This window comes from Balaenoptera ricei, chromosome 1 (genome assembly GCF_028023285.1).
Source record: "Balaenoptera ricei isolate mBalRic1 chromosome 1, mBalRic1.hap2, whole genome shotgun sequence".
Taxonomy (NCBI): domain Eukaryota; kingdom Metazoa; phylum Chordata; class Mammalia; order Artiodactyla; family Balaenopteridae; genus Balaenoptera; species Balaenoptera ricei.
The window spans coordinates 88,464,717-88,490,277 of record NC_082639.1 but is presented as its reverse complement, the minus strand read 5'-3'; the positions used below and the strand labels follow the sequence as shown (position 1 = coordinate 88,490,277).

At 35.7% G+C, this 25,561-nt stretch overlaps 1 protein-coding gene across 1 annotated transcript in view; it reads left to right on the top strand.

Moving 5' to 3' along the window:
• Window positions 1-25,561, top strand: part of DBT (dihydrolipoamide branched chain transacylase E2) — a 44,011-nt gene that overhangs the window by 2,671 nt on the left and 15,779 nt on the right. The window contains exons 2-4 of the mRNA XM_059927019.1: window positions 4,210-4,333; window positions 8,845-8,920; window positions 10,270-10,451. Of these exons, the coding sequence (XP_059783002.1) occupies window positions 4,210-4,333; window positions 8,845-8,920; window positions 10,270-10,451 (382 nt within the window). The remainder of the gene's footprint in view (window positions 1-4,209; window positions 4,334-8,844; window positions 8,921-10,269; window positions 10,452-25,561) is intronic.

Here is a 25,561-nt window from a genome sequence, read left to right as displayed (position 1 = left end):
GTGTTTATACTTCCCTATGGCATCATGCATTTGACTCTTGATTAACTTACCCTATTATCTTGAATTTTTCTATTTTGTCTGTCTTCCTGCAGTAAAGTGTAAGCAATTTGAATTCAGAGACTGTATTCTGTATCTTATTTAGCTTTGAATTCTCGAGCACAGAACAATCCTATCTTTAGGTATGCTCAACAACTGCCTGCTGAATTATTACTAATTTATTTCCTTATTATGTGAATCTGCTAAACCGTCTTTTCATTACTTTGTATTTTTTTTATGTTGTTTGTAGAAGACAATGTCTCTCTTACTTGAAAAATTATTTTTTTCTCCTCCCTTCCATTTTCTAAAAATAAATTTATTTATCTATTTATTTTTGGCTGCGTGGGGTCTTCATTGCTGTGAGTGGGCCTCCTCTAGTTGTGGCGAGCGGGGGCTACTCTTTAGTTACGGTGCGCAGGCTTCTCATTGCGGTGGCTTCTCTTGTTGCGGAGCATGGGCTCTAGGCACGCGGGCTTAGTAGTTGTGGCTCACAGGCTCTATAGCACAGGCTCAGTAGTTGTGGCGCACGGGCTTAGTTGCTCTGCAGCATGTGGGATCTTCCCGGACCAGGGCTCGAACCCGTGTGGATTCTTAACCACTGCGCCACCAGGGAAGCCCTTCCCTTCCATTTTTATCCTTCTGTTTTCCTTTTTATACCTTTAGTAGGCAGCTTCACTAATGTGTTTTAGCTTTCTCTTAATAGCCACTCAATCGCTGTTTATCACATAATGCCTATTGCACTTATGTTGCTTTCTTTATCTACTCTAAATCTTCTCAGCCAGGAGCCTGTCATTCCATGCCTCAAATACAATAATTGTTTCTTAACTTTGTCCTTTCTCTCCAAGCTTTACCTGTTATAATCTAACAAACACACAAACACACACACACCTAGATTAATTTCTTTTTTTATGCTTTCATTTTATTTATTTTTTTATACAGCAGGTTCTTATTAGTCATCCATTTTATACACATCAGTGTATACATGTCAATTCCAATCGCCCAATTCATCACACCACCCCCCCCACCCCACCCCCGCTGCTTTCCTCCCTTGGTGTCCATATGTTTGTTCTCTACATCTGTGTCTCAATTTCTGCCCTGCAAACCGGTTCATCTGTACCATTTTTCTAGATTCCACATGTATGCGTTAATATACGATATTTGTTTTTCTCTTTCTGACTTACTTCACTCTGTATGACAGTCTCTAGATCCATCCACGTCTCAACAAATGACCCAATTTCATGTATCATGACATGTATCATGTCATCTGCAAACAGTGACAGTTTTACTTCTTCTTTTCCAATTTGTATTCCTTTTATTTCTTTTTCTTCCCTGATTGCCATGGCTAGGACTTCCAAAACTATGTTGAATAATAGTGGTGAGAGTGGACATCCTTGTCTTGTTCCTGATCTTAGAGGAAATGTTTTCAGTTTTTCACCATTGAGAATGATGTTGGCTGTGGGTTTGTCGTATATGGCCTTTATTATTTTGAGGTAGGTTCCCTCTATGCCCACTTTCTGGAGAGTTTTTATCATAAATGGGTGTTGAATTTTGTCAAAAGCTTTTCCTGCATCTATTGAGATGATCATATGGTTTTAATCTTCAATTTGTTAATATGGTGTATCACAATGATTGATTTGCATATATTGAAGAATCCTTGCATCCCTGGGATAAATCCCACTTGATCATGGTGTATGATCCTTTTAATGTGTCATTGGATTCTGTTTGCTAGTATTTTGTTGAGGATTTTTGCATCTATATTCATCAGTGATATTGGTCTGTAATTTTCTTTTTTTGTAGTATCTTTGTCTGGTTCTGGTATCAGGGTAATGGTGACCTCATAGAATGAGTTTGAGAGTGTTCCTTCCTCTGCAATATTTTGGAAGAGTTTGAGAAGGATCAGTGTTAGCTCTTCTCTAAATGTTTGATAGAATTCACCTGTGAAGCCATCTGGTCCTGGACTTTCATTTGTTAGACAATTAATCCTTTTTCTTCAATAGTCCATAATGTATGAGTTCAGACTCCTTAATCTGACATTTACAGTCATCAGCAGTTTGGTACTTGAGCTCCTTCCACTGCTCCCTTTGATAAATTTGATCAAGGCAAATCATACAACTCAACATTTAAAAATGGGCAGAATTGAATAGACATATTTTCAAAGAAGAAATGCAGATGGCCAATAGGCACATGAAAAGATGCTCAACACCACTAATCATCAGGCAAATGCAAACTAAAACCACAGTGAGGTATCACCTCAAACCTGTCAAAATGGCTATCATCAAAAAGAACACAAATAACAAATGTTGGCGAGGATGTAGAGAAAAGGGAACCCTTGTACACTGTTGGTGGAAATGTAAATTGGTGGAGCCACTGTGGAAAACAATATGGAGGTTTCTCAAAAAAACTAAAAATAGAACTACCATATGACCCAGCAGTGCCGCTCCTGGGTACATATCCGAAAAACCAAAACACTAATTTGAAAAGATATATGCACCATAATGTTCATAGCAGCATTATTTACAATTACCAAGATATGGAAGCAACCTAAGTGCCCATCAACAGATGAATGGATCAAGAAGATGTGATATACACACATATATATATGTATGTATATACATATATATATGTAATGGAATGCTATTCAGTGATAAAAAAGAATGAAATTTTGCCATTTGCAGCAACATGGATGGACTTGAAAAGCATTGTGCTAAGTGAAATAAGTCAGAGAAAGAAAAGTACTGTATGTAATCACTTATGTGTGGAATCTAAAAAATACAACAAACTAGTGAATAGAACAAAAAAGCAGCAGACTCACAGATATAGAGAACAACCTAGTGGTTTCCAGTAGGAGGGAGGGCAATATAGGGGTGACGGTGTGGGAGATACAAACTTATGGGTGTAAGATAGGCTCAAGGATGTATTGTACAACATGGGGAATATAGCCAAAATTTTGTAAGAAACGTAAATGGACTGTAACCTTTAAAAATTGTATAATTTTTTAAAAAAAAGTGTGATGTAGTTAATCAGGTATTAATAACATTGAAATGTTAACTTTCAAATTAAAATATTGTACCTTTCACGCACTTAGGTTTTGATATATCAAATGAAGTACATTCAGTCCTACTTATTTGCGTAACATTGTATTTTATTATATTAGGATTTTATATAAAATATCAATAGTTAAATCTAAAGAGTCATCTATAAATTATGATAAGAAAACCTTTGGGGACAATACTATGTGTGTTTTCCAGTGTCTTTAGATGCCAAAGGAGTCACTTTTTTTTAAGAATAAAGAAGTGATTATTTATTTATAAATTTATTTATTTATTTATTTTTGGCTGCGTTGGGTCTTTGTTGCTGCACGCGGGCTTTCGCGGCGAGTGGGGGCTACTCTTCATTGCGGTGCGTGGGCTTCTCATTGCGGTGGCTTCTCTTGTTGTGGAGCACAGGCTCTAGGCATGTGGGCTTCAGTAGTTGTGGCACATGGGCTCAGTAGTTGTGGCTTGCAGGCTCTAGAGCGTGGGCTTCAGTAGTTGTGGTGCACAGGCTTAGTTGCTCCACTGCATGTGGGATCTTCCCGGACCCGTGTGCCCTGCATTGGCGGGTGGATTCTTAACCACTGCGCCACCAGGGAAGCCTGCCAGCAGTCACTTTTGAATTCTTTAGTTGTTTTATTTCAGGAAGCCTTTAATGACTCAAATACACCTACAAGCTGTTGTGTTTATATAGAAAACATTGTTAAAACTTTTTTACTTTCATAGGGAATTTTAGGCAAGGATCGTAAGCATGTGGACAAATCAGGATATAATTTTACTAAACAAGGGAATTCCCTGGCGGTCCAGTGGTTAGGACTCCCTGCTTCCACTGCAGGGGGCACAGGTTCAATCCCTGGTTGGGGAACTAAGATACCGCATGCCTCGTGGCATGGCCAAAATAAATAAACAAAAGAACAAGAAAATATTCTGGGTGCTAGGGTTTGAATTCCTTTGGTTTCTTGACCAGAAACTTCTCACTGATGCCAAGTGTTCTGATTTTAGCCTAGATAATTTCATATTGTTTATATTGTGATAATGATTGTTCTACTTTTAGAATAGACTTGAAATTCAATATATACTTAGAGATACGCCATTAAGATCATTTATAAAAGCTTTTACTGTTTTGTTTTCCCATCTCTAGATTTGTGTCCGCTACTTTCAAACATGTGGTAATATCCATGTTTTGAAGCCAAACTATGTGTCTTTCTTTGGTTATCCTTCATTCAAGTATAGTCACCCAAATCAGCTGCTGAAAACAACTGCTGGTAAGTGTAATGTCAGAATAGCCTGTACAACATAATGTTTTGTATTTATTCAGTAATTGAAGACTCATCAAAGTAAAAAAGTTGACCTTTTACTTCTAGCCTGGCCCTCCTTGCTCTCCCCACATCTATCCAATTCTCATTTTCTTTTCTTTTCTTTTTTTTTTTGCTCCCACTCCCCTTTCACATACTTTCCCTTAACACTTGTGTCTTCATAATGCTGGGACTGGGTTCTCTTGGGCCCTCTGTTCTTTATCATAGGACTTACCTGAGTGCAACAGTCAGCATTGATATGACTTAGATTAAATTGTTGACTTAGTAGATTGTGTCCTCGTACTCACTGTATTACTGTATTTTTGGATGAGGCACTTAATCTGTCATGTTAAGATAGTGTGATGGAGGTGCTTGTATAAATAGAAAGTTCTCTGGCTTTTACCACTTAATTACCTTTCCCCCAACTTTTTCTACCTTGCAAAGAACTTGAGACTTAAGTATTAGATTTGGCAAAGGCACTAAAACTTTTTTTTTCCTGATGTTCTTTTTAGAACCCTGGTAAAGAACCCTAGACTTTCGTTACAACGTTAAGCTTTTGACAGATACTTGGTGCCTTAGTCTGTGCTAGTGATGAAAAATAACGGAATTCCAGGTGGATCCAACCCCTGAGATCAATTAGTCCTTCCATGCCTGTAGATGTCTTCCTCCGCATCACCCTAAGATATGTAAACTTTATCTTCACCATTTAAAAAAAAAAAAAATTCTATTTTCAGAAGTTGATCTTTTCTCTTTACTCTCAGAGAAAATAGAGGCCATTCAAGCAGAAATTCCAACTTCCTACCCTAGTCTCTAAACATTTAAGGAGCTTTGGGTTACTAGCTGTGTAACCTTATGCAAGTTACTTAATTTCTCTCTGTTTCATCATTTGGAAAATGGGAGTAACATAGTATCCAACTTTGTATTCTTGTGAGAGCAAATCCATTCAACACAGATAACTGACTGATCACCAACTCCATGCCAAGACACTGCTCTACATACTTGGGATACATCCTCTTCCTCTTCTGCCCTAACTCAGTAAACAGTTAAGCTAGAAACCTGAAGCCATCCCGATACTTGGTTCACATCAAGTTGATTATCAGATATAGTAATATTACCTCTTATATGTTTCTTAAATCTGTCTTCGTCTTTTCAGACAGCTTTGAAAATATGTAAATATATTAAGTTCTATACTTCAGTTTCTTACCTACAATAGCCTCCTAACTGCTTTCTCTGCCACCCCTCCCCCAGTCCTTTCCATCCCACTCCTGCCAGAGATATTTTTCTCTAAAATTATAGATATAAAGTTATAGGTCTGAAATTGTAGATGGGACTCCTATCAGCTAATTATTGCTGAATAATAACCTTCCCCACAACTTAGTGTCTTAAAGGAACAATGATTTATTGTTCCTCAGGATTCTGGGGGTGGGTTGGTCAGGTGGCTCATCTGCTGGTTTCACCTGGGCTCACTAATGCGACTGGAGTCAGCTACAAGGTCCTCTGCTGGTTTCACCTGGGCTCACTAATGTGACTGGAGTCAGCTACAAGGTCATTTGCTAGTTTCATCTGGGCTCACTAATGTGACTGGATTCAGCTACACAGTCATCTGGGTTGGAAGGTCCAAGATGGTCTTACTCATATGTCTGACAGTTGGTGCTGGTTTTCAGCTGGGGCATCTCATTTCTCCTCCACGTGGTGTGTCTCATCCTCCAGTAGACTAGAACAGCTTCCTTAACATGGGGATCTCAAGGCACATTCCAAGAGGGAGAAAGTGGAGGCTGCGAGGTCCTGTGAGGCTTGCGCTCCAGAACCTACACAACTTTACTTCTGCTGCATTCTATTGGTCAAAACGAGTCATAGGCCAGCATAGATTTTACTAGTGGTAGGATAAACTCTACCTCTAATGGGAAGAGCTGCAAAGAATTAATGACCATAATTATTTACCACTGGTTCCTAATCACCTCTAGGATATGTTCCAAACACCTCACCTCATCATGGCACAAAGCCTTAAATCTGGGCTGATTTCTTGCCACGTAGCCTATCCTCAGCTGTACGGAAGTGTTTGTCATTCCCTAACCATGCTGTATACTATCGTATTCCCATGCCCTTTCACATGCTGTTCCTCGCATAATATTGCTTTGTATAGAGGTGCCATGGTGTACTTACTTGCCATTTTTTGATTACTTCAGTTGCTTTCCAATTCTTTATTATAACTCTATGATAACTATTCCTGAGCAGAGATCTTCGTGTACCTCTCTATTTCTTCAAGGAAAAAAATCTTAAAAGTAAAATTACCTATGGAGTCAAAGAAACAGACTTTTTTTTTTTTTTTTAAGGTTTTTGATTCTTAATGCCAAACTATTTTTCAGAAAGGTTCCAGTTTGTACTATGAGCAGCAGGCTGGGAGAGGGCCCAACTTACTAGAGAGGAAACAGGAGGTGCTTAGGACCTCCGTATCAAAACTGTATTTTGTATTTCTTAACTACTAATCTCCTCGTATTTATTAAAGAAAAATTTCCTACCTTAATCAGCTTGTTGTATATTTTATAAGCAATTTTTATTAATAGTAGTTTTGTGTGTGTGTGTGTGTGTGTGTGTGTGTGTGAGACTCAAAGCCGTTATTCTAAATTGCTATGAGATACAGACTCCTTAATGGGAATTTTAGTTGTTTACTTGCTTTAAACCAAAGTGGGACTTCATTTCTTTTCTGTATACAATCTAAAATTTTTTCATGTAATATACCTGAGGAGACCAAATGAAAAATCAAGCATGTGTAATAAATTTGCACACACAGTAACATGAAAACAGAAAATAAGAGCATTGACCCAATGATAAACGTTTGGGTATTTAGGTCATTTCAAAGCAAATCTTTAGGACACAGTTTTGTTTCAAAGATTAGAGGGAACACAGACTTTGCTCAGACAAACCTGGGTCAGAATCATAGCTCTCTCCCCTTACTGGCTGTGTGATCTCGGACGTGGCTTTGTTTTCAGAGATAATTTGGACCCACGTGGCTGAAGGAAAGTTTCTCAGCATGTTTGTCTTTGCATAGTGAACTGTCATAATATATATCCATTTGATTGGACTTAAGGTTTGTTCCTTTATATTCTAAAGCATTTACTCCTGTTGTGAGTGAGAGCAGGTCAACAGCTGCTTTAAAAGTGCCAATACTCACAGATACCTTCCAGTTATCCCTGAAGCTTGGATGAAAGGAAAGAGCAATAGTTGTTGCCTGAGGAGTTGCCTGTGGAAAAAGCACAGCCATTTTCAAGTGCACTGAACAAGTGGATTTGACAGAATAAGTGAGAGTATCTGAATGGAACCACAGTCAGGCAGAGTGGCTTTCATCATGGTAATCTCTGCCAAGTCCAGTCCATTACTCTCAGGGTGCAAAGAGGCCTATTTCCACATGGCAAAAGATATATTGCATGAGCTGGAAACAATCTCAGATTTCTGAAAAAAATAATGCAGCTTGTTTCCATGTATATGGATTCAGCATACAGAGACTATTGACCAAAGCTGTGGCACCATCCTGGTTTTGACCTGACAATGGAGCTTTTTACACTTAGCCTGAAGTCAAACCAAGTGGGTTTGAATCACAATTCCATCACTTATTGGATGTGTTCTCTTAAGAAGATTCCTTAATCCCTTGGTACCACAATTTCTTTCCCATTAATAGAGAAGATAATAGAGCTGTTCTGAGAATTTAAACCTGTTATTATACTTAGCACGCTGAGCTACCACTGATTAATAGTAGTTTAAAGATAGAAGAGCGCTCTTCAGTCACTTCAGAGCCATTTGTTAATTTGGAAAAGTGAGAGGATCCATACGTACTTTCTGTCTTGGGAATAATTACCATAAATTATCATTGGCATCTAAGTGTTATAAAGAGGGTGTAGAAATTTGAAAAGGAGTAAAAAAAATGCTAAGAGAAAATAGAAGACTAAAATTTAAGAAGTTGGTAGAACATCATTTGGGCGAATAAGGATTTTCCAAGTCTTCTAGGTATGGATCTGCCTGATCTTTAGACACTGGGAATGAGAAGAGTTGTATGAAGTCAAAAGAGATTTAAAAGCAGGCCATTGATGTTTATTATAGTTTCATAACATGAAACAAGGAGATCCAGCTGAACCTCCCTTTGTCTAATATCTTGTTCTATTTTCTGTTCATTGCTATTATTGCAAAATCTCATTTGTTGGAAGGGCCTCCTATACCCTTGTAAAAGAACATTATTTTGGAAATTGGAAAATGTCAGTTCTGTGGCAATATCAATAGGTCTGTGTCACTGAATAATTTATATAAATCTTGGGTTGTTATGAATGATGGTTATGCTTTTAAACATTATAAAATGCTTTTTAAATCTATAAAAATGGAATAATTTCTGCCTCTGCTTGAGAATATTTTCTAATTTTAGATGTCAAAGCATCTGTCTATTAGCAATACATTACATATTTAATGAGATCATTTCTCATTTGTCTTTGAAGCTCTACAGGGACAGATTGTTCAGTTCAAACTCTCAGACATTGGTGAAGGGATTAGAGAAGTAACTGTTAAAGAATGGTAAGTTATTCTGAAAATTTTTTTAAGTAAGTATAAAAATAATTTGAGTAAAAATAAGTAGAAATCTATTTAAATTGAGACATCTCTTTCTGTAACATATAATGATTTTTTTAAAGCAATAAGGTAAATCTAGTTTGTGTTGCCAATACGCTGGTGGCACAATTCATCCTACAGTATGGCATTTTATTCAATGTAATTTATTAAGGATTGTTTTTTCCTCATTTAAAAAATTTTTTCACTACCCACCACTCACTTCAGCTAAAAAAGAGAAATTTGCCACTAAAAGATATTAAGTTGATATGACCATGTGTTTTGAAAAGCATTTACTGTATGAACTTAGAGCTTTTTTCCAAACTATTTTAAAATAATCATGTAGTCTAAGGTCTCTTTACCGAAAATGACTTCAGTAAGAATGCAAGTACATTTGACTCACCATTACCTGAGAGTTTGCCTGTATTTTTAGAAAAGGTTACAATATTAAACCAAAAGGCATGAATCAAAAAATAATTTTCGAAAGGTTAAAAAGATGTTAAAAAAAAAGGCTTGAAACAAAAATTAAAAAGCTCTTTACTTAGTCATCCTTCTATCCCTTTTCTTTCTTTCCCTTTCTGGAAAAAAAGGAAACACCTCTGGGTACTGAAATAATTTTCAAAGATTTCTAGAAGTAACAGTTAAGGTGAGTCAATAGATTCTCTCCCACAATTGTATACTGTTAAAGATCCTTTCCAAAATCTGATTCAGCCACCTGAACATTCTTTCCCTGCTGTTCTCATTATAATTGCTTTGTAGGTTAGGAGAGAACTATAATAACATAAATGTACTTTATGATTTTGTAGCTGTTGCATTGTGGGATCAAGGAAAGAGCAATGACCTCAGGTCAGAAGAACCTGAATCTGAAACTTATTAGCCATCTTAGAAACAAAGACTAAGAACTCAAACTAAAATTCATGAAATTAAAAAGGATGTATATTGAGGATATCAATTTTTAAAATTTAATTCTAGAAATAATAGGCATCATTAAAATTTGATAAAGCCTAAGACAATAAAAGGAAATAACACTTTTAAAATACATTTTTCATATTTGAGGCAGAAAACCTGACAAATTAATTAAATTTTGGGATTATAGATCTATGAATTTTTAATTATTTTGAAATTTTTTATATTTCTTGAATAGGCATCAAAGACCCTCTGGAAGTCACTGTAGTCTCTTCTGAAACATTCTTTGGTATACTATCTGGGACCAAATGCTGGGCTCGATGGATACTGATCTAATTCAGTGTAACATTTATATTGTTAAGATGATCTGTATTATTGCTCATGTAAAAGTGTCTTACATCTTTTTCTTATAGGTATGTAAAAGAAGGAGATACAGTGTCTCAGTTTGATAGCATCTGTGAAGTTCAAAGTGATAAAGCTTCTGTTACTATCACTAGTCGTTACGATGGAGTCATTAAAAAACTATATTATAATCTAGACGATATTGCCTATGTGGGAAAGCCATTAGTAGACATAGAAACGGAAGCTTTAAAAGGTACTGTATATATATGTTCATCTATTTTGCCAAATTGTTTACTGCTGTCCTTTTGTCACTGGGTACCAATTGAAAGTGGAGTTTACTTTTAACAATTTACAGGATTTGATTTGGGGGGTTTAGAAGCTGAAATCAGGAAAATAGGAAAGGTACTCTGTGATGCATGATTATCTTTTGACCAGTTACCATGTTAAAAACATGTACAGTAATACTTCATTTATCTGGAGGCCTACCTTCTGGAAACCTTGGTGTTCACAGAAGCAACAAGCTCTCTTGGGAATTAAAGGTTCAAGCTTTAAACACTGGTCACTAATAAAACTTGGAATATGCAAAGATTAAATCTCACATAATGGGATTGCTCTGTTTGCTGCTGATACGAAAACCGAAACACAGTCTCATTGGTGATGGTTATGAAAGCCAAATTTCTTAAAGAGAAGTAGAAGACAAAAGGAGGAAAATCAGAATGAGAAGCAAAGAAACTAGCATTCAGAAGCAGCAGCAACCATAGAACTTATAAGCAGTAGATGTCCTGACAAAAGGGAATTCGTTATGAGAACGTTACTGGAAAATTAAAACAGTGTGCTGTCCCTATGGTAGCAAATAGCTGGCTCTCTACATCAGAAGTTCCCTTTGGCATTGTTGTGATACACCAAGGTTATGTCATCTAGGAAGCTTTGATGTGGGGGCAGGGGGAGCAGAGTCTGTGATGCAACCCTAAGCCCACAATCTATCTGGAAGTGCTGAGATAAAGATATTTCAGTAGTGTAATTTGGAAGTCTAGAAGGAGTCTGAATTAGAGTGGCTGACTGACTCTTAGTCCTGCAGTCTGTACAATAATATAATACTAATATCATAGTCACACTTTATAGTTTATACAATGTTTCACACTTAATATTTTATTTATTCTTATTTGTGAGGTATTCCAGTTTAATGGATGAAGAATCATTGGGTAATTTGCCCAATGGCAGTGACAAAGCCAAATTTAGAAATCGGATGTCCTGAGTCTTTGTCGAGAATATTTTCAGCTATAACATGTTGCCTCCAAAGGCTGGAAGGTAACTTATTAAAACCTTCCTATTATTTATTTAATTTCTATTATTATAAAAACAGGATGTGTGCATTGTAGAAAGTTACAAAATGCAGAAAAACAAAAATAAGAAAATGAAAACACATTCCTACAACTCATTAATCACCACTCTTAACACATTAGTGTATGTCATTCCAGACATTTTTCTAGGCACATGTACATATGCATTTTGGTTTTTTTTTCCCCCCATCTTTATTGGAGTATAATTGCTTTACAATGTTGTGTTGGTCTATGGTGTACAACAAAGTGAATCAGCTATATGTATATGTACATCCCCATATCCCCTCCCTCTTAAGCCTTCTCTCCCACCCTCCCTATCCCATCCCTCTAGGTCATCACAAAGCATCGAGTTGATCTCCCTGTGCTATGCAGCAGCTTCCCACTAGCCATCCATTTTACATTTGGTAGTGTATATATGTCATGCCACTCTCTCACTTTGTCCCAGCTTCCCCTTCTCCCCCTGTGTCCTCAAGTCCGTTTTCTCTGTCAGTGTCTTTATTCCTGCCCTGCCACTAGGTTCATCAGTACCACTTTTAGATTCCATATATATGTGTTAGCAATACGGTATTTGTTTTTCTCTTTATGACTTACTTCACTCTGTATGACAGACTCTAGGTCCATCCACCTCACTACAAATAATTCAATTTCATTCCTTTTAATGGCTGAGTAATATTCCATTGTATATATGTGCCACATCTTCTTTATCCATTCATTTAGGTTGCTTCCATGTCCTGGCTATTGTAAATAGTGCTGCAGTGAACATTGGGGTACATGACTCTTTTTGAATTATGGTTTTCTCAGGGTATATGCCCAGTAGTGGGATTGCTGGGTCATATGGTAGTTCTAGTTTTAGTTTTTTAAGGAACCTCCATACTGTTCTCCATAGTGGCTGTATCAATTTACATTCCCACTAACAGTGCAAGAGGGTTCTCTTTTCTCCACACCCTCTCCAGCAGTTATTGTTTGTAGATTTTTTGGTGATGGCCATTCTGACTGGTGTGAGGTGATACCTCATTGTGGTTTTGATTTGCATTTCTCTAATGATTAGTGATGTTGAGCATCTTTTCATGTGTTTGTTGGACATCTGTATATCTTCTTTGGAGAAATGTCTATTTAAGACTTCCGCCCATTTTTGGATTGGGTCGTTTGTTCTTTTGCTATTGAGCTGCATGAGCTGTTTGTATATTTTGGAGATTAATCCTTTGTCTGTTGATTCTTTTGCAAATATTTTCTCCCATTCTGAGGGTTGTCTTTTCATCTTGTTTATGGTTTCCTTTGCTGTGCAAAAGCTTTTAAGTTTAATTGGTCCCATTTGTTTATTTTTGTTTTTATTTCCATTTCTCTAGCAGGTGGGTCAAAAAGGATCTTGCTATGATTTATGTCATGGAGTGTTCTGCCTATGTTTTCCTCTATGAGTTTTATAGTGACTGGCCTTACATTTATTTATTTTATTTTATTTTATTTTTAACATCTTTATTGGAGTATAATTGCTTTACAGGGATGTGTTAGTTTCTGCTTTATAACAAAGTGAATCAGCTATACATATACATATACATATATCCCCTTATCTCCTCCCTCTTGCATCTCCCTCCCACCCTCCCTATCCTACCCTTTAGGTCTTTAATCCATTTTGAGTTTACTTTTGGGTATGAAGTTAGGGAGCATTCTAGTTTCATTCTTTTACATGTAGCTGTCCAGTTTTTCCAGCACTGCTTATTGAAGAGGCTGTCTTTTTTCCATTGTATATTCTTGCCTCCTTTGTCAAAGATAAGGTGACCGTATGTGCGTGGGTTTATCTCTGGGCTTTCTATCCTGTTCTATTGATCTGTATTTCTCTTTTTGTGTCAGTACCATACTGTCTTGGTTACTGTAGCTCTGTAGTATAGTCTGAAGTCAGGGAGCCTGATTCCTCCAGCTCCATTTTTCTTTCTCAAGATTGCTTTGGCTATTGCGGTCTTTTGTATTTCCATACAAATTAAAATTTCTTGTTCTAGTTCTGTAAAAAATGCCATTGGTAATTTAATAGAGATTGCATTGAACCTGTAGATTGCTTTAGGTAGTATAGTCATTTTCACAATATTGATTCTTCCAATCCAGGAACATGGTATATCACTCCATCTGTTTATGTCATCTTTGATTTCTTTCATCAGTGTTTTATAGTTTTCTGAATACAGGTCTTTTGCCTCCTTAGGTAGGTTTATTCCTAGGTATTTTATTCTTTTTGTTGCAATGGTAAATGGGATTGTTTCCTTAATTTCTCTTTCTGAACTTTTGTTGTTAGTTCATAGGAATGCAAGAGATTTCTGTGCATTAATTTTGTATCCTGCAACCTTACCAAATTCATTGATTAGTTCTAGTAGTTTTCTGGTGGCATCTTTAGGATTTTCTATTTATAACATCATGTCATCAGCAACAGTGACAGTTTTACTTCTTCTTTTCCAATTTGTATTCCTTTTATTTCTTTTTCTTCTCTGATTGCCGAGGCTAAGACTTCCAATACTATGTTGAATCATAGTGGTGAGAGTGGACATTCTTGTCTTGTTTCTTATCTTAGAGGAAATGCTTTCAGTTTTTCACCATTGAGAATGATGTTGGCTGTGAGTTTGTCATATGTGGCCTTTATTATCCTGAGGTAGTTTCCCTCTATGCCCACTTTCTGGAGAGTTTTTATCACAAACGGGTGTTGAATTTTGTCAAAAGCTTTTTCTGCATCTATCGAGATGATCATATGGTTTTTATTTTTCAATTTGTTAATATGGTGTATCACATTGATTGATTTGCATACATTGAAGAATCCTTGCATCCCTGGGATAAATTCCACTTGATCATGGTGTATGATCCTTTTAATGTGCTGTTGGATTCTGTTTGCTGGTATTTTGTTGCAGATTTTTGCATTTATGTTCATCAGTGATATTGGTCTGTAATTTGTGTGTGTGTGATATTTATCTGGTTTTGGTATCGGGGTGATGGTAGCCTCGTAGAATGAGTTTGGGAGTGTTCCTCCCTCCACAGTTTTTTGGAACAGTTTGAGAAGGATAGGAATTAACTATTCTCTAAATGTTTGATAGCATTTGCCTGTGAAGCCATCTGGTCCTGGACTTTTGTTTGTTGGAAGATTTTAATTACAGTTTCAATTTCATTACCTGTGATTGGTCTGTTTATATTTTCTAATTCTTCCTGGTTCAGTCTTGGAAAGTTGTACCTTTCCAAGAATTTGTCCATGACTTCAGGTAGTCCATTTTATTGGCATATAGTTGCTTGTGGTAGTCTCTTATGATCCTTTGTATTTCTGCAGTGTCAGCTGTAATCTCTCCTTTTTTGTTTCTCATTTTATTGATTTGAGTCCTCTCCCTTTTTTTCTTGATGAGTCTGGCTAAAAGTTTATCAGTTTTGTATATCTTCTCAAAGAACCAACTTTTAGTTTTATTGATCTTTGCTATTGTTTTCTTCATTTCTCTTTCATTTATTTCTGCTCTGATCTTTATGATTTCTTTCCTTCTACTAATTTTGGGTTTTCTTTGTTCTTCTTTTTCTAGTTGCTTTAGGTGTAAGGTTAGATTGTTTATTTGAGATTTTTCTTGTTTCTTGAGGTGAACTTGAATTGCTATAAACTTCCCTCTTAGAACTGCTTTTGCTGCATCCCATAGGCTTTGGATCGTCGTGTTTTTGTTGTCATTTGTTTCTAGGTGTTTTTTAATTTCTTCTTTGATTTCTTCAGTGATCTCTAGGTTATTTAGCAGCACACTCTTTAGCCTCCATGTATTTGTGTTTTTTACAGGTTTTTTCTTGTAATTGATTTCTAATCTCATAGCATTGTGGTTCGATATGATTTCAGTTTTCTTAAATTTTCCAAGGCTTGATTTATGACCCAACATGAGATGTAGTCTGAAGAACATTCCATGTGCACTTGAGAAGAAAGTGTATTCTTCCGCTTATGGGTGGAATGGCCTAAAAATATCAATTAAGTCTATCTGGTCTGTTGTGTCATTTAAAGCCTGTGTTTCCTTATTTATTTTCTGTCTGGATGATCTGTCTGTTGGTGTAAGTGGGGTGTTGAAGTCCCCCACGGTTACTGTGTTACTGTCGATTTCCCCTTTTATGGCTGTTAGAATTTGCCTTATGTATTGAGGTGTTCCTATGTTGGGTGCATATATATTTATAATTGTTATGTTTTCTTCTTGGATTGATCCCTTGATCATTATGTAGTGTCCTTCCTATCTCTTGTAACAGTCTTTATTTTAAACTCTATTTTATCTGATATGGGTATTGCTACTCCAGCTTTCTTGTGATTTCCATTTGCATGGAATATCTTTTTCCATCCCCTCACTTTCAGTCTGTATGTGTCCCTAGGTCTGAAGTGGATTTCTTGTAGACAGCATATATAAGGGTCTTGTTTTTGTATCCATTCAGCCAGTCTGTGTCTTGGTTGGAGCATTTAATCCATTTACATTCAAGGTGATTATCGATATGTATGTTCCTATTACCATTTTCTTAATTGATTTGGGTTTGTTTTTTTGGTCTTTTTCTTCTCTTGTGTTTCTCACTTAGAGAAGTTCCTTTAGCATTTGTTGTAAAGCTGTTTTGGTGGTGCTGAATTCTCATAGCTTTTGTTTGTCTGTAAAGCTTTTGATTTCTCTGTTGAATCTGAATGAGATCCTTGCTGGGTAAAGTAATCTTGGTTGTAGGTTTTTCCTTTTCATCACTTTAAGTGTATCCTGCCCCTCCCTTCTGACCTGTAGAGTTTCTGCTGAGAAATCAGCTATAACCTTATGGGGATTCCCTTGTATGTTATTTTTCTGCTTTTTCCTTGCTGTTTTTAATATTTTTTCTTTGAATTTAATTTTTGTTTGCATTTTGGTATTTTTTTAACCAGACTTGTATTTGGTATATTCTAATGTGTTTGCTTAGTTAATGACTCTACATGTTTTCATGACAATACATTTTCATTTTATCTGGTAGTCACACCATATTTAAATTTAAATTTCCCCAATTGCCATCAAAATGTCCTTGGAATTTCAACTGGTTTGTTCAAGCTAAGGTCTAGTACAGGACTACAAATTGCACCTGGTCTCTTTTAATCTGGCTCCTACTTCCCCACATGACACTGACTTGCTGAAGAGATGGTGCCATTTTTTTTGCAGAATGTCACATCTTTTGGACTTGTTGCTTCTTCATGGTGGTGTTTGACTTGTTCCTCTCTTCTTTATATTTCCTGTAAACTAGAAGTAAGTTTTAAAGGCTAGGTTCCAGTTAAATATTTTGGCTAGAATCTACATCATGGAAATATTATGTACTTCATATTTCTCCATATCAGGACACAAATAACGTCTGGATGGCCTGGTGTAATGATGCTAAGTTTAAACATGGAATTAGGATAACCATACTCTTGCCCTTCCATTGTACAGTTATGTTTTTCCCTTTGCAACCTGAGAGATATCGATGTTGTAATGTTTTGGTACTATATAAGTAGTTTATCATATCATCTGAGAATCCTTGCCTAAATCAACAATTGTTTTAGTGGTTGTAGAATGATGATTTTTGGATTCCTTTAACATTATTAGGTGGCATTATTCTGTAAAGTGGAGCTATCCCTTCCTTCATCAATTGGGGCTATTTGTTACTATGAAATACAGTTCCTATTGGAAAGACATTCCAGTCTTTCTTTACCAATTATTAAAATAAGGAGTTACTTTAATAGGCCCTTCAAATGGTGATATTAATTTTTCCAACATTCTCTTTGTTTATATTTCATTTGACCTGATGTTTTTATTATAATTCTTTTTAATGCTCAAATCGTTAATAGTGGTGACCATTTCAAGGTGGCTTCTGTGTGTTCTTTTAACGTGACACTGTTACTTTTCAAAACCTTCCTTGCTTTTGGCACAAGAAGATGATCTGGGACTCACATTATATTGATACTTTTCCTGCCCCAGACCTGGAATTATCCATTCCTTGAGGGCCTCTTGTTTCTTTGAATGTGGAATAAATAAGAGACCATAATCTGGGTACTAGGGGTGCTTCCTATTATCTTGACTCCAAATTTCTATTGAAAGGCATGATTTAGGAATATTAAAAACAAAAAAGAATTTACCTTTAAAAATTACCTGAAATAAACACAGAATTATTTTGATAGATCAACAAGATAATAGATATAGATTTTTCTTTCATTCAGTTAAGACCTAGAAAGGAAAGAATTATACTCTTGGCATAAACTGAGACAACCAAAGATGCTGAACATTATTGTGGATGTCAGTAAATTAGAATACCCAGTCAAGTGCTGTAGACCAGATTAGATACCTATCTAGGCCATCCACAAAAGCAAATTATAGTCATCCTGTGGTATTTGCAAAGGATTGGTTCTAGGACAGACATACACACACACACACACACACACACACACACACACACACCCAAATGGACACCAAAATCTGTGGTTGCTCAAGTCCTTTGTATAAAATGGTGTAGTATTTGCATGTAACCTACATACATTTTTTTTCTGTATATCTTCAATCAGCAGTTGGTTGAATCCATGAATACAGAACCTGTGGATTCCCAGGGCTGACTGTATATGAACAAGTGAACAATTGGGATTTGTGGGGGGGTTTTATTGTTTCCTTTTATTTCTTAGAGTTTTATTTTTTAGAGTTTCTTTTGGTATCTCCAATGAAATCCAACTTAATAAGTCTTGATATAGCAAATTATGAAATCATAGAAATTTTTCAGGAGGGGGTATATTTTTTCTAGATAATTTTTTACAAAAATTAATTTCCTGTACGACATGGATGAATCTTGAAAAATTATGCTGAGTCAGAGAAGCCAGACATAAAAGAGAACATGCTGTATGATTCTATGTACATAAAGTTTTAGAAATGCAAACTAATCTATTTTGACAACAAACCCATTAGTGGTTGCCTGCTGATAGGGTAGGAAGGAGGCAGAAGGTTAGGAGGGAGGAATTACCAAGGAGTATAAGGAAACTTTGGGGGGTGATATGTCCATTATCTTGATTTTGGTGATAGTTATGGGTATATACATATTTCAAGACTTATGAAATTTTATACTTTATGTATGTGCAGTTTATTATATGTCTGTAAAAACTTAATGGGATTGGATAGGTTATGTTCAGAGTAAAAATTATCTGATAATTTTCCTCATAGAGAACTGATCATTGTTAGCTATTCTATTTCATTTGCAATTCAAAGTGTATTCTGAATAATTGCCTTGCATGCTAGTTTTATTTTGTGTGTGTACCATCTTGCTTTTATATTTATGTTTTCTTGTAATTTTTATTGTTTTTTACTGTAAGAATAACTATGAAGCATAAACCTATATATCAAACAAGCAAGCCTATAGAATAGTAGGTTCAATTTAGTAAGAAATTTATATGTGCCTCTTTTTAAATTCTGGAAACAGGAAAAGTTTCTAAATATTTTGTGTACCTTGTCTTAAACAAGAATTTGTAGTAATACTGAATTTGTCTATATTGTTCCTTGTTTTAGGGCCAAGAAAACCAATTATACTATAAATAGAAAGTTACCTAAAGAAAAGTCTTTTAGAAGTATAAGACACTTTATGTCCATTTTACAGGTGGGAAATAATTATAGCATAGAACCATCAAGAGTGTAAGGGATCAAGAGTAGACGTCTTTTTTTTTTTTTTTTTTTTTTTTTTTGAGTAGACATCTTAATAGCAGTAATGGAAATTAAATCCTGTCTTTTAATGCTTGTTTAAATAATATTCTATGGTACTCTCTTTGTAACATGGTGTTGCAGCCTGCTTTTCAAGACTGGAGTGTCTTGATAATTCTGATGAGGGAAAATGTGTTTGTGACCTCCAACCCCTATCTCTGAGTGCTCTGACTGTAGGTAGACTCTACTTGAAAAGAGCTTACTAGACTCATTTATGCTGTTTAAAAAAAAAAATTACACATTGAAATTTAGTTAATTAATATTATCAAGATTATGTCAAAGCTGATCCATGTCTCAGTATGTTGTCTGCTGTGAACTCAGTTTTAGGAATATTGCCATGAGTTCTCTTTACAGCTAACCTGGCTTTCTCTAACCTCTATTTTAAAAAGTAGGATGACTCCTCACTTTTCTAGACAAGTAAAGCTTTTTGAACCCAAACTTTTCTAAACCATTTATTTAATGGGAATCAGTAGTTTTATTTTTTTTTTAAACCTACATATTTTACACCTTCTTAAAGTGAGGATATTGGGTATAACCTAAAATCTTTTTTGATTATGCAAAGGCATGTTAATGAACATTCATTATTCTGGGAAAAACGCAATTCTGCCTCTGATTTTTGTTTTTTCAGCCTACCTCTTAGCCTTGTCATTGTGCCAGGCCATCACTCTCCTTCCTAACTTTCTGGCAACACAGATAACCAAGTTGTTAAGAAATATGTGCTAAGAAGAGAAAATAGGATGTGATTGAGAGTCTAAATGACTTTTCTCTGGAGCAAGTGTATGGTTTTAATGCTGAGGCTGCGTGGCACGGTTTTAGATGTTCTGCACCTGCAGCTATGTACAACATTAAGTTGCCAGAATGCTTGACCACCAGACAAGTGGAGAGTTACTATACCTAATTAGCTCTAATTGAGGAGTCTTGCCACCATGGGGAAGTATTAAGGGAAGAGAGGAAGGGACATAAGATGTAGCAGAATACTTTATAGCAGAAGGGACATAAGATGTAGCAGAATACTTTTATATTATTCTGCTGTTATATTGCATTTACCCTTTAACATGAACACCTATCATCGATTGAATGCTTTCTCTGTGCTAATGCTATGTATACGTTACCTCTTTAAATCATATAGATTATTATCCACATTTGACACATGCAACGTTGAGACCCACAGAGGTTTAATAAGTTGCCCATGGCCACACAGCTAGTAATTGGTAGAGCTATGATTTGACCCCAGCTCTGTTTAATTCTAAAACACATGTTCCTGACCGCTTTGTTACACTGAAAATTGTATTCAGAGACGGGGTGTCACCTCCATTCTTCATCTAGAACACTGGGGCTAAATTTCTAACAATGTACATATGCATACATTCTGCTGTAACAACACAAGTTAGGCATCCTATAGAGTTTATAGTATTAAATGTTTGCCAGGATAATACAGTGTTTTAGAGTTAAAGAAAAGCTCTTTGACATAAAACCATTTGAACAACATAGCATGTCATTTAATTAAATTACACTCAATAACATAAATTGCATAGTACAATGCCTGGGCATGATAAGTGCTCAGTAAATGGTAACTAAAACCTTATTTTGTATAGCTAATTGTAGACTGAATTGATTGAATTAGCTGTTTCAGTAATTTGAAGTGAGAAAGAAAATGCTATGCAATCTCATTGGTTTAGTTGTCAATAATTCTCAATTTATGATCATTTGAGCAGAAACTAAACTAAGGTTTAGATTTGTACTATGAAGAAAGGTCTTCCTAAGAAGTTTTGCAGGGAGGAAAAGTTTAAAGCTTCTTACAAAAACAACTCTTTCAAAAACCTTTGAGTGCTTTGGTATTTCAAAAAGTATTTCCCATTGCAATCTCACAGTTTTAATATTTTTACTAATTCAAATTACTCTTTTATTTAATCTGAAATAATATAGTTTTATTATAAATTTGCTTCACATGATGAATTCCAGCAACACTAAATTGACAGTCTTCATGACAAAAACTTATTTACCAGAGTTCTTTTGTTCTTTCTTAAAATTTAATTAAGGTTTTAAAAACTGTATCTAAATCCACTACTGAAGGAATAAAATCCCACATAATAGAGTATAGTGCAAGAACAGTGAAAATCACATCAGCTGGGGAGTGTCATGAAATTTTAGCTTAGTCTTAACTCCATCCCCCTTAGAGTCTGTTTCTACATTGGTAAAATCAAGAAATGTGCCCTGCATTCTTGTAGCATTATTGTGAACATCAAAGGAGAAAATAAGTATATAAAGTATACTTTATATAAGTATAATCATATAAAAAACTTAGAAAATTACTTCAAGTGCTATTTAACAAGGTAGTATTTTATTTTTATTTATTTATTTTTTAAACAAGTTTCAAAAGATTTTTTAAGGCAACCTCATACCTGGAATACAAAACTAAGTTGAAAATTACTAAGACTTCATTTTTGCATAAAAGAAAAATTGCGTTTATCACACTGGAATTCTTAATTTTCTCAGAATCAAAATTAGTTATTTTAAAAGGCAAAGAATAAAGTACATTGAATGAATGGAATTATAAGCAAAGCCAGTATGATCAAAATCATTTTCCCCAAAGCCTCACTTGAAAAGAATTTGACATTTTAATGTGAAAAGTCACGGAAGTCCTTTACGTTTAACTAAGCTCCTCAAAATATTGTGCCAAATACTTAACATTTATTTTAAACACTTTAAGTTGTACTTTTACCATATACATGTCCAAAAACAATCCTGAAAAGAATATTTTTTCTAACTTACAATAAAAAACTTCCTGCTTTTCAAAGTCTGATTGGTTACAATCATAAAATACTAGGTTCCTGTTTATAAGCTCATGATATGAAAACAATTATGTCCAATAGCTTCAGGGGAAAGTACAAACTAGAATTTACTATTAATAATTTCTTCATCATCTTGGTCATCTATTTGAAGTACAGTAGGAAGGAGTGAAATGTTAGGACTTACTCTTCAAAAAGTTGAAAAACGACAGGAGTTACTGCCAGGTCCCACTCTGTTACACAAACTCTGGTTTTACATCAAAGATCACCATGGTTTTATTTTAGTCATCCTCTGATTTACTGTCCACACTTTCTTCATATTGCATAGAACAATCATATGTTTAATTAAATCTGGAAAAAGTAATAAGCATTCCACATTTTGGGGGTAGCAATATGGGCCTCCCCCTGTGTTAAACATGTTGCAGTTTATAGCTAAGCTGACCGTTCAAGGGCTAAACCAGAACAGCCAGGACAGCTTGACTTTGTTGGTTTCCCAGTTGTATAGCTTGCAATCTCTATTTCATCGAGGTAACAGGGCACCATAACAGGAACAGATTGTTTCATCAGCAAAATTGAACCAGCAGCAACTTTCTCCAAAACTGTAATTGTTTTCCAAATGTGCAATCTCTAGTCAGGGCTAAGGTTATTGAATCAAATGCTGATAGAAGTTATTGTGGCCACTAGCTCTCTAAGTTGAATTTAGAAACTGTTCCTTTCTCTCCTGCCTAAAAGATCTGTTCATCTTCCTAGATCGTTTTCCTAGTTGTTAGGTTCTGAACCAAATATCCTTTTGTATCTGTGCGAAATTGTGATTTGATGGTGATCACTCCGTTTATCTTGGCATCATGCCACAAACACTCATCCATTTAGAAAATGACATTCCCTCCATATCCTTATAATTATAATTTACTTCTTCTCTACTGGGTCACTTTTAAGATCAGTTCTATGATCAAGGTAACAAAAAGACTGGAAACCCTTGGATCATGGAAATGGCTTTCTGGTAGATATTCTCTGTTAAATCTCTGTTAAATCATCCCTGGCTTTCCAATGTCCTTAGCAAGGTAGTATTTTAGTATTAAGAGAGCTTTCTTCCCACAACTACATGACAACTACAACTCATATATAATATGAGTGACTTCTTGCAAATCTTTGTTTTATTACTTAATACTTACACTGAAGTTATTCCAAAAGGCAGTACTACTTGGTGATATATAGAATGTTTTCCAAAAGGTGAGTAGCAATAAATAACATGATATTTTGGTAAATAACCAAATATTTATTTTGGTAAATAACCAAATAAATATTTATTTGATAAATAACAAGTTATATAATAACTTGTGTATGATATGTCTGGACATTTATGCATTTCTCAAACTGTAGCAAATATGCATTATTCAAGTTAGTATTTGGGATTCCTACAACTGAACCCCCTTGATTTTTCTTTGGATCTTAGTTCCTAATGCTAATCTTTCTTACTAGTTTCTCCAGTAACTTCAACAGATGTGGACAATACACAGGGCTTCTCAAAGTGCAATAAAATTATGCCTTGGGCTGTAGAAGTTGTATTCCAGCTTATTTGACCAGAAAGAAAATCTACTAGGGCCATGAACTAAAGGAAACAGCACAAACTGAGTCAGCCCTAGGATTGAATCCCAGCTCTTCACAGTTTATTAGGTGTGTGACCTTGGGCCAATCTCTTCATCTCAAGTCTCATTTTTTAAAATCCGTAAAATGGGGATAATAACACCTATCTTACACACTGGAGTGAAGATTAAGATATTACATATGTAGTGCAGTATACGATATATACTAGGTGATTGTGGGAAGGAAGAATAATTTTCCCTGTACCTTCTGAGTTCTTAGCTGAGACCCCTGTAATAAAAGACAGATGAACAAGAGAAAAACAAATTTATTAACATGTAGACCTCATGTATACCTGGGAGATACCCAGGAAAAATGAATAACTCAAAGAGGTGGCTTTAGGATTCAGGTTTAAATACCTTCTTAATAGGGAAAGGGGAGGAGGGATGTAGGCCTCTTAGGGGAGAGTAAATGATTTTTAGGAAGGATGAATTGGCTCTTAGAAGAATATATGGGAGGTATGATAGTTTGTGACAAAAGTTTATATGGGTGTGTTGCTGATTTCTAGTCTTTTCTCCTGTGATGAGTCAATCTTCCCTGGTTGGATGAAACTCCTAAGGAGGGAGTTTCTGACAGTTGAGTTCCTTTTGGATGTCTTTAGGTGAAGAGAGTTCAGAGTAAGCCTCTCCCTGCATTTGTTGTTTTTCAAGTGCCTACAGCTCTTGAAAATAATCAGTACACCAAAGTGGCATATTTTGGGGTGGCATGTCCTGAACTCCTACAATCACATTTTGGGGTGGAATATTCTACTACTCTTCATGTTCAATACAAAGTGTTTGTTTTTTCTCTTCCTTAACCGTAGGGGAACTTTAAGAGCTCCACCAGACCAATTCACAGACTAGTGAGGAGGAATGAATGAATAGAATGTCTTTCCATAGTTTTCCAGCAGTGGAAAATTTTTATTTGCTTAGAATTGAATGTCAAAGCTCACCAGTTTTCTGCTGATTTTCAGAGGTTGGCTCTAGTTTACTTATTCCCACAGAGATTCTGCTGTACTATAGCACTGATTTCCTAGCATCCGACCTTGACAATTAAATGCTCTCAAAAACTTTTTTTTTTTGGTTGCAAAAATACATGCTAGGGGCTTCCCTGGTGGCGCAGTGGTTGAGAGTCCGCCTGCCAATGCAGGGGACGCGGGTTCGAGCCCTGGTCTGGGAGGATCCCACATGCCGCGGAGCGGCTGGGCCCGTGAGCCACAATTACTGAGCCTGCGCGTCTGGAGCCTGTGCTCCGCAACAAGAGAGGCCGTGATGGTGAGAGGCCCGTGCACCGCGATGAAGAGTGGCCCCCGCTTGCCACAACTGGAGAAAGCCCTCGCACAGGAACTAAGACCTAACACAGCCATAAATAAAAATAAATAAATAAATAAATAAAAATTAAAAAAAAAAATTATTAAAAAAAAAAAAAAATACATGCTAATAGCCCAAGATAGTTTTTCTTATATCACTACTCTACAGTTAGAGAATAAAACAACCAAATTAGTATTAGCCATGAAAATAAAACCTTCCACAGCATTCCTTAAGCCATATTCAAAGCAAAGAAAAAATTTAAATGCTATATTATCTTAGGAAAGCATTTAAGGTTGTCACAGATTTTACATGACTCATGTAATTTACCTCACATTTGATTCTCATTTCATATGTATATGAGAAATTTATTAGGAAAATGTTTACAGTACAATGTGTTTTAAAATTTATGAAAGAAACTTGGATTTTTTAACTTGAAGCTGCTACATAATTTTAACAGAAATGAAGTAAACAGCAGGCAATAATAATCATTAAACAGTACCTGGTACCCGTACACCCCTCTCACTCACTCTAGTACCCTTGTATGTTTTTCCATTTTACAGTTGTGTTTTTCCATTCTGAAGTAGCTCATCTATTATGCTTTTTGACTATATACTTT